General features: G+C 38.7%; 1 protein-coding gene across 7 annotated transcripts in view; it reads right to left on the reverse strand.

Moving 5' to 3' along the window:
* Window positions 1-10729, reverse strand: part of LOC104873989 (periphilin-1) — a 282429-nt gene that overhangs the window by 95259 nt on the left and 176441 nt on the right. For all 7 annotated transcript variants that reach the window (XM_010640942.2, XM_010640940.3, XM_010640939.2 and 4 more), the window contains one exon: window positions 8428-8519. In XM_010640942.2, the coding sequence (XP_010639244.1) occupies window positions 8428-8499 (72 nt within the window). In that variant the 5' untranslated portion in view covers window positions 8500-8519. The remainder of the gene's footprint in view (window positions 1-8427; window positions 8520-10729) is intronic.

Here is a 10729-nt window from a genome sequence, read left to right on the forward strand (position 1 = left end):
AGGAAGGAAGGAAGGAAGGAAGGAAGGAAGGAAGGAAGGAAGGAAGAAAGGAAGAAAGGAAGAAAACAAACTGTGATATTCTTAATTTCATTTCTGTATAGTTCATTGCTAGCACAAAGAAATAAAATTGATTTTTGTATTTTTTTATATTCTGTGAGACTGTGAAATTCATATATTAATTCAGGAAATTTCTGATTAATGTCTTGGCATTTTCTGTATACAAGCGCATGTTATTCGTGAATAACAGCAGTATTACTTTACTTCCAACCACAATGTTCTTAATTTACTTTCCTTTTTCTTTTATATTAGTTAGAACTTTCTCTACAATAGTGAATAAGAGTAGTGAAGGTGAGTAAAAGCCCATTTTTTCATCGTTTAGTATAATGTTAGTTGTAGAGTTTTCATAGATGCACTCTTTTTTAAAAGTTCCCTTTTTGTCCTTGCTTGGGAAATTTTTTTGTTCCTCAAGCATAATCATGCTGGGCTTTATTAAATGCTTTTTCTGCAGCTCGTGGGAGATCATTTTTCACTCCTCAATATTGTTAATGTGGTAAGTTACATTAACTCTGTTTAGCATTTAAAACTAACCTATCGATTACTAGATTGTGGCCTCTAATCCTTTCTATATGTGGCTGGATTTAGTTTCCTACTGGTTTTGTGGGTGGCTTTTACATTTATGCACATGCGTGTTGTCTGTAGGTTCTTCTCTTATTATGTCTTTGTGTTGCTTTGATATCAAAATAATACCTTAAAGAAATGGTGAGAATTATACCATCCTCTATTTTCCAAAGTTTGTAAAACATTGTTACTCTATCTTCTTAAAATATTTAAGAGAATTCACCATTGGGGGAAAAAGAAAAAGAAAACTGATTGTATAAAACACTGGATTGGAAGTGTAGTTCAATGGTAGCACATTTGTGCCTAACATATTTAAGGCTCTAGGTGCAACCGATGATACTACAATCAGTCAATAAAATAAAATAAAAAGTGAGACACAAAAAGAAAATTAGGGGGCTGGAGATTTAGCTCAGTGGCACCTTGCTTTGTGCCTCGCAAGCACAAGGTCCTGAGTTCGATCTCCAGTACCAGAAAAGAAAGAAAAAAAAGAAAATTAAAATACATATATAAATATTTTAAATAAAATGTTTCAGGAAATGAGTGGGAGGAAAAGACTATTTCAACATTAATACACTGTGAAGAGATATATAAATGAATTACTGATGAGGCAAGAGTTTGGGATTATAATTTGGGTATGACTACACTTGAGAATAACATGCCATGTATTTCCTATGAAACCTCCTATACTATCAAAATCAAGTTCTGAATTCACCAAAGAACGTTTTTTTGGTACTGGGGATAGAACGCTGGTCCTAGCGCTTGCAAGGCAGGCGACGGCACCACTGAGCTAAATCCCCAGCCCCACCAAAGAACTTTTTAATTGGTAAACTCAGAGAAATAACCAATAAGAACTGCAGAAATACTGTTAACTTTCAAAGCACTGTTACATAAATTGAACGTCCAAAAACCTCAATCTGAAAAGCTCTAATTTTTCGAGAGCTGACATGATGACAAAAATGGACAATTTCACACCTGACTTCATGTGAGAAATATTTCAAGATTTGAAAAAAATCCAAAATCTGAAGTACTTCCAGTCCCAAGTACTTCAAAGAAGCTGTATAACTACTTAATTATAAAATCTAATAATTATTTTACTCAAAATTAACATGAATGTGATAGAAAGAAAAATAAAATGTTCTTCCCGTGGTTTTTATTATTTTTACCACTACTGTCAAAAAACAGAAAATCTACCTTAGATAAAATAGTTATTAAAACCCAGAAAGGTAGCACACAGCCAGCCATGGGCTACATACTGTAGCCTGTAATCCCAGAACTCAGGAGGTCAAGGCAGGAGGATCACTGGGAATTCAAGGCTAGCCTGGGCTACATACTGAGTTCAAGACCAGAGCAAACTACACAGACACTGCCTCAATAAAAAAAAAGGTGGCACACGCCTACGAACCCATGCCTATACCTATAATGCCCTAGCAGTTACGAGGCTGAGGCAGGAGCATCTTAAGTTCAAGATCACCTTGGACTACAGAGCAAGACCTTACCTCAAAATTCCAAAAAACTGAAAAGGAAATCTTTCATGTTAGGCAATATTTGTTAAAGGAACAGAGAAGTCAGGTGGAAGTGGTACTGCTTCCTCAGTGCCCGCTATTATTACAATACCCACAATATAACATCACTGATCCCAATCTTCAAATTTTATTATCTCTAAAAATTTTGAAACTGAAATTGTCCCCCAGTTACAAATAAGCTTGCAAGAAAATCATCACTTCATGTTTTGGTCTCATTAGAATTTTCATCTTACCTATCTGTTCCTCATCAGGCGAAAAAGATAAGACTCCCATGCCTGGACATTCTAGCTTGGACTTGATAAAGACTAAGAAATCAAATAACCATGTAACAAATTATATTAGGGCCAGGGATTTAGCTCAAGGTCCTAAATTCCATCCCCTGTAGCAAAAGAAATAATAAATTGTACATTAAAACACAGCATGCTTGGGGGAGCACGAGATGTGTGGATAGAACACAGAGCCTCACTCACGCTAAGCATAGATAGCGCTCTAGCACTGACCTATGCCTCCAGCTCTAGCAAGCATGCTTTAAAAATGAGGACATCATAGATAGCTAGACATTAAATGTAGACACCTGCTAGTTTACAATCTGTAAGGCACATGCTCACATCCAGGTTCTCTGTCCTATATGTTCAGAATGAGATTGCCAATACTCAGATGTATTTAAATGAGTGTCTACTTGCCTTTCCAGGTTTTCCAAGCCAGGAGCTCACAGGTGCTTCATACTAGCATGGGAAGCGCCTTCCCAACAGTACCCCCATCTTTCATAGTTTATATGCCACCCACATCCAAAACGTTGTCAAGTACATTGTCTGATACAAATGAGACAAAATGGAAACTATTAAAAAATGCAGGCCGAGAGCTAGGCATTTAGCTCAGTGGTGCCGCCACCTGCCTCGCAAGCGCAAAGATCCGAATTCAATACCAGGTACCAAAAAAATAAAATAAAATAAATGCAGGCTGGGGATTTAGCTCAGTGGTGCCACTATCTGCTTTGTAAGTGCAAGGTCCCAAGTTCAATCTCTGTACCAAAAAAAAAAAAAAAAAAAAAAAAAAAAAAGCAGTAAAATTGCTTTTTTGTTGGACAACAGGACCCAGATATACAAAATAAAACAACATCACACTCCCTCATCAGTGGAACTAATGTATGGTTACTCACTTTTTAAATGATTAGATGAAATTTCATACTTAGCAAAAAGAAAATACTCCGCACTGAGATATGACACACTTTTAAAAAATATACAAATCATGAGCCAGGGATTTAGCTCAGTGGTGCTGCCACCTGCCTCACAAGCACAAGGTCCTGAGTTGGATCCCTGGTAACAAAAAAAAAAAAAATACACACACACACACACACACACACACACACACACCACAAATATACTGCTGGAGATAAATCAAAGATAAGTACTATACAATTATCATCCAGATCAAGACACTCCTACAGAAGTAGAACATTCCTACCAGAACAAAATCCAGGCACTCTCTCCCATAACTCCCACAAGTAACCACGTTCCTAGCAATTGTAGTGTTCCAGAACTTTACATAAAAGCACAACACAGGATACACTGCTGTGCCTGGCCTCTTTCAGTATCATGCCTCTGGCAAATGTCAGCAGACCATTTACTCTCCTTCCTGATATTGGAACCATTCACCTAGCCTGCTGTGAGGCATTCATTTGCTGCCACTCTGAAGCTTTCATAAATAACTCTGCTTATAAACATTTTTGTATATGGCAGTACAGTTTATAGATCATCTCCACCTTGATAATCTCCACTTTGTAAGCAAAGATATTTAAATTTTAAATAAGCACAAAAAATAAATAAAATAAACTTTAAATAACAAATTAGTTTTATTAAATCTCAGGTCAAAAATTATAACTTTACGTTTCTTTTTCAATGTCAAAGATTTTAACCCAAGGATTCAGTGAGTTCCTTTAAATCAGATGTGAACATAAAATTACTCTTTCAACTAAATGTAGATACCAACAACACAACAAGTATGTATCTAACTGAGACAGTAACACAAAATAGATTATTGTCTTCAGATTATGTTACTGCTAGCTGTTTCAGGGATCTCAAACTACACCCCTAATTTAGACATTATACAGGGAAGGCCCACTCCCATTCTTCATGGTGATGACTCACTGCTACAGTCTGGCCCTTATCGTGTCCCAGAGGCCCCTGTGGTAAACACTGGTTCTGCAGAGAGGAGAGTGGGTAAGGCCTCCAGGGTGGTTTTTTAGGTCAGTGGGGGTCCCAACTTCACAGAGAACTGTAGGACCTAGTCCCCTTCTTGTCCTTATGTTCCCTTGCTACTCAGTGAGCAGCTCTGCTCTGGCACACGTGCCCATAAAGATACACTGTCTTGCCACAGATCCTGTCTGTCATGCAGTAAAACATTCAAAACTTTAAACCAAAACAAACCTTTCGTCTTTGTAAACTATTGTTATACAAATGAAAATCTAAATCTGACTAATATCTACTTAATTACATATAACTGTATCACAAATATTGGTTTTTTTTGTACTTCACACTGACATTTAAACACAATGCCTCCTCCAATTTAGTGTATTTAGTGTTTTTACTTATTTATTTATTGGTACTGGAGATCAAACACAGGACCTTGTGCTTGTGAGGCAGGCAGCAGCACCACTGAGCTAAATCCCCAGCCCTGTGCATCTTTATATTATAGCTTTAAAAACATTCTCAGAAGGGATCTGTATGATCAATCAACTTAACAACAGCAACAACAAAAATACCCTAAGAATCTATGCTATATTTAATTAAAATGCAGGTCCAACTCAGAAGATAAATTGATACTTTACAAGAGTAATACAAAGGACACAATGTCTTGAAGGGAAAAGGAACTTGAAATTACTAACAAAATAAGGCTCATAAGTACCTGAGTCCTTGGGAGGAGGGATGTGGAAGTACAGAAAGGCCTATAAATGAGAAGAGGCTGAGGGAACAGAGTGGAATTAAAAGGACAAAAAGAGGAATGAATCCATACAAGTTGCGGGCAGGCTCTGTGATATTAGAAAGAACAGCAGCAATAAAGGCTCCTCTTTCAGGGGGAACCAAGGAGCCAGACAATTTTAAGAAGAGAGATTTATCTTAAGAGACAATTCAGGTTAGCTGGGCGTGGTGGTGCATGCCTATAATCCCAGCACTTGGGAGGCTAGGTCAGGAGGATCGCTGTGAGTTCTAGACCAACCTGGGCTACGTAGTGCGTTCCAAAGCAGTCTCAACTGCATAGTGAGACCCTGTCTCAAACCCTCCCCCGCAAAAAAGAGAAAGACAATTCAGGTTACATCTAGTCTTGTTATAAAAGTACTCATGAAAACATTATCTCCTTCCCTGCTCATTATTGTTGAAAATATTTTTTTGAGTGGACGAAAACCTGTTTCACATAACAAACAGCAAATAGTAATATAAAAAAAAAAAAGAAGCAGACTTAAATGTTTGGTTTTACTTACATTTTATCAAACACATTCATTCACTGAGAACTTCTATTATCGATCTCTTTTTCTTTCTTTTTCTTCTACTACAGAGTGAACCCAGGGTACTACACATGCTAGGCAAATGTTCTAGCAGGGCTTTTTGCTTATTTTCAGGTAGGATCTTGCCTAGTTACCCAGGCTAGCCTTGAACTTGTGATCCTCCTTGTGTCTCAAACTCATAAGTAGCTGGGGTTACGGTCCCATATCATTTTCCCTGACTAACCTATCACCCATCATCTTTAACTCAGCTCTTACCATCAGCAGTGCTGTACTCTTCAACTACATCTGTATTTCTTAATTCTGCATACAAAGAATCTCCTGGTGAAATTCTAAGTAAAACTCAGGTCCACTCTCTGCCCACAGAGATGACTGACGGGGAATGGGCCCGTATATGAGTATGAAAGAGCTCCCTAAATGGTAGGGTTGTGACTCAGTGGACAGCACTTGCCTACCATACACAAGGGCCAGGGTCCAATCCCCAGCAAAACAAAAAGAACTTCTTTAGGCAATTTTAATGTGCAGCTAAAACTGAGGCCTTCTGATGGGAATCATGAAGCCAAAAATCTCTTCATAAATTTTCTCCCTGTTAATTTCCATATCTTATACCACCCACCTATTACCATCACCACACAACTTCAAACAGAACTTTCCTATCTTGGAAACTCCATGCTCTCAAAATAACAACTGCCTAGGGCCAGGGATTTAGCTCAGTGATGCTGCTGTCTGCCTCACAAGGGCAAGGTTCTGAGTTTGATACCTGGTACCACACACACACACACACACACACACACACAAGCTGCCCATCTTTCTCCCACAGTGGCATCAACATCACTGAGTCTATCCCCTCAACCCCTCACAATCTTAATCCTCCACCCCTTTCGCATATTTTTTTTTTTTGCTTTTGTTTTTATTTTCTTGCTGATACTAAGAGATTGAGTCTAGGTATGCTTTATTACTGAACGACAATCTGGCCCTTTTAAATTCCGAGTGTGGCTAAGTTGCCCAGGGTGGCCTCAAACACTCCATCTTTCCACTTTAGCCTCAGGTGTAACTGAGGGTACAGACGCGTTCAACCCCCAGCCTCACTCACTCCCCCTCCTCCTCGTCTCCTGTTCATCAGCCCAGACAACATAGCACATTACCTTAGTGATTCTCGGTCACACCCTCCATAGCCTCATCCTGCAATCTCAAATCAATAAAACCACCAGCTTTTCCTATTCCCACACAGGGCTGCTCGGGTAATATAGCACACAGCCCTGCAGGTGGGTGCCCAGTTGATGACACATCCAAACAGAAAATTATTTTCTGTGTCTTTGAAATAAAGTATTTAAAATTTAATTTCTTCCCATCCCTCACCTCCTTCTACACCACATTTACCTACATCATTTGTTCACCCTTCAGGAAAACTGTCCAATAATTTTATCAAGTCAAAAAAAATTTTAAACATTGGGTTGATTATAAACATGAAGTGTACATACTAACCAGGAAAAAATGACATATGGTAACAAGTTAGCCTGTCTATCCTGAAATATAACAGCCTCTTCATTTTTCCAACTTAAATCACCTTGTATCAAGCCCAATGTTAGCTATATGATCTAGGCCAGTGACGATGACCCTGAAAAAGACACTGTCCACTTCAGCGAGTTGTATGAATAAATAATGTACTGCAAATAGAAAACACTAACTTACATATAAACAAGTATTTATGCCCTCTGATGCTGTGTAACGGACTTGTGATATCTCCACACAGCATTGCCTCAACCTGACTGGCCTAGTGCTTAGAAGGGCCTGTGCACAACTTAATGGTGGCTGCTGCTGTTTCTTATTTTTGAAATAGGGCCTTGCTCCTTAGCCCACACTGGCCTCCAACGCTCGATCCTCCTGCCTCAGCCTCTAGAGGGCTGTGGTCACAGGTGAGAGAGGGAGACAGGGAGAGGTGGAGAGGGGGAGAGGGGGAGAGAGGGGCAGAGAGAGGGAGGGACAGAGGGAGAGAGGGAAAGAGAAAGGAAGAGAGGGAGGGAGGGGAAAGAGAGGGAGAGAGGGAGAGAGGGAGAAAGAAGGGGAAGAGGGAGATAGGGACGGAAGGACAAAGGAAGGGAGGGGGATGTGTTCTATATTCATTTAATAAGTACTGAGCTCCTGTTGAGTACTAGATCGGATACTGGGTACAGTAGGCAAAACAGCACACTCCTAGGAGAAAGGCCTAGCTCAAAATTCCCAACTCCCAGAGCCACAGAGACCAGCAGGAGGACAGACGGCAAACTGCCTGCCTGCACCCACAGGCGATCTTACTGGCCGTGCCAAATGACCAAGGGAAGCGCCCCACAGGAGCCCTAAACAAGAACACTAACATGTTTGGGCTCCGGGAAGACTTCCTCTAAAGACTTCCTCTTTGGGCTTCCTCTAAAATGCAAGTCTACTCTTTCAATTTTATACGTTCAATCTGTAAACATTTTTAAGAACAGAGACAAATACATGACAGCCAATAGCAAGAGCAGATGCTCAAATACTAATGCACAGTCTGACTTTTATATGCTAAAACTTCACAAATTAAATTCAATATAAGGTCTTTGTTGTAGAAGTTTAAGCAATATAAAATATAGATTTTCTACATAAATAAAATGTCATTTATTTTCTAACTTTTGAGACAAGCTTGGCCTATTTTTCACCCTGAAGTTTTAATTAATTACTGCCACTTGGAAGATGTTCCTAGGCCAAGCTTTGCTCTTTCAGATCAACTCACACATTAGGTTCTCCGTGATCCTGTGTGTAGGAGGAACTTACACTGGGGTCACTGCGAGGAGGCACTCGTTCTCTTGGAAGCCTTTCATAGTCATATCGTCCCTCAGACCACATTGCATTTGTTCTGTCAGCCACTAAAGAAAAAAAACCCAAACAGGTATGGTTTTTAAGTTATTAGGATGTAACAGATAAGTAAATGACTAGTTTCCTACACAATATTTTTTACACAACATAAGTGGGGGAAAAATGTGTTACCAAAAAGGATAAAAGTAATTGATTATAGCAATGTTTCTTCCAACCAATATTTCTCTAGAAACAAAGAAAAAGCCCCAGGCTCTGCCTTCCTACTATTTTCAGGGTTATTTAAAGCATCAAATAAATCATTCCCAACAGTTACGGGAAGAAGAGCCTAAGACCACATGTAATTCTCCATTCTCGTATCAGGAAAAAAGATACTACTTATTGCAATTTAAAAGATGGACTGGCAAAACTATTCCTATTTTGTGTTGATTGGTTTATGTATGTAACAGTTTTTTGCTTTTCTGCATTCTTAGAGCTTATATCTCCTCTTTACATGTTTAATTAAGTCAATTTTACTGGGAAAAAAAAAGAGTTAAGTAAATTATCCTACAAAGAAACAGCCAATGGGCCCTAAAACAAATCACAGTGATCCCTGAAAAACAATACTCTTCATTGCATTTTTAATGCTATTAATTTATTTTAATGCAAAAAAATCCTGATAAATTGTAAAATTAAAATAACATTTCTTTCAGCAGTATTTCAGTTTGTAGAGAGAGACAGGAGGGAATATTGCTTTCATCAAGTAAGAAATGCTTCCTCATAGCAAAACCCTGTCTTGGAAAAAAAAATCGTATGAGTCATGTCAGAGTATTATTAACCTCAACTAGAATGAGGCACATGGAAGTTTTAACATTTGGGAAATTCTGAGTCACAATTCATTCTTAGGCTGTTTCCATTTAATTCAATGAAGGCCTATGTGAGCAGTGTTGCTTCTGTATCTGGGAGTACTTTGCCTGTTCTGTGCTTTCTGCCATGTCCCATCACATGAGAAACAGGAAATATTGGGCTGGGGATTTAGCTCAGTGGTTCTGCCACCTGCTTTGCAAGTGCAAGGTCCCGGGACCAAAAAAAAGAAGAAAGAAAAAGAAATGTTTCGTCCTTTGAGAGCCCACATACCACACGTTTAGGGTATACGGTATGTGTATACTCTACAGAAACCAAGGGTACACAGCTCCTAGAACAGACAAAAACAAGAACTGCATGGGCCCAAGAAAAGTGAATAATGCACACACGGAGAGGAGAACACGATGTTGAAGAGAGGTCCTTCACACAGCACAGTAATTCAGGGGTCAGAGCAGTCATCCTCTGCTGTAAGGGACCAAATATGCTTTTGGCCTCTCCACCATTTGAGAGCTGGGTGAGGCATCTCTTACTTTTATCTCTGAGAAGATGGCAGTAGATATAAGGTTACTTTTAGCTAATAATATTAAGAATACTAGCTTTAAAATATCTCATGAACTTTAAGAACAAAAAACAAGCATATTCATTCTGGAAATTCCTAGTTTTGTACTTGGCAAAAATGTTCTCATGTTCAAAAGTAATCCACAAATCAAGTCAACAATTCTATCTTTAAAGGACAGGTTAAATTAACATGAAAGTTTGTTAAATTTGCACGAAACTTTGCAATGACTTTCCATCAAAAGTGCAGGATGCATTTGAGTAAACTAAGATGTAATTAAAAAAAAAAAAGAAAAAGAAAATAGCACATGAGACACATGTAAACTACAAATATTTTTACCTTAAAAAAAAAAAAAAAAGGGCCGGGAATTTAGCTCAGCGGTTCGGTGGCCTGCCTTGCAAGCAAAAGGACCCGAGTTCAATCCCCGGAAAAAAAAAAAAAAAAAAAAAAAAAACAACAACAACAACAAAAAACCTATGCTGTGCTAAGTGGTGCTGTGTCTCTAGTTAGTTATTTGGAGGCTGAGGTAGGGGAATGGTTTGAGCCCAGAGGTTTGAGGCTAGCCTAGGCACGACCTCATCTTCAAAAACTAAATTAAGCACAGGGCAGGGGTTTGATGACAGACAACTCTTCTAATCAGGCATAAAAAGCATTTGACATGAAATTCAAAGTATAGAATGGTTACATTAAAAAAGACAAGGACCCCCAAACGCTGCAAAGACCTTTTGAAATGACTTACTACTACAATGCACAAATAAGACTATTAGAGGACCAGGGATTTAACTCAGTGGTTCTGCCGCCTGCCTTGCAAGCACAATCCCGAGTTTTATCCCCAGTACCAAAAAAAAAAAAAAAAAAAAAAAA

This window comes from Fukomys damarensis, unplaced genomic scaffold, assembly GCF_012274545.1.
Source record: "Fukomys damarensis isolate Sample0158 unplaced genomic scaffold, DMR_v1.0_HiC HiC_scaffold_15, whole genome shotgun sequence".
Taxonomy (NCBI): domain Eukaryota; kingdom Metazoa; phylum Chordata; class Mammalia; order Rodentia; family Bathyergidae; genus Fukomys; species Fukomys damarensis.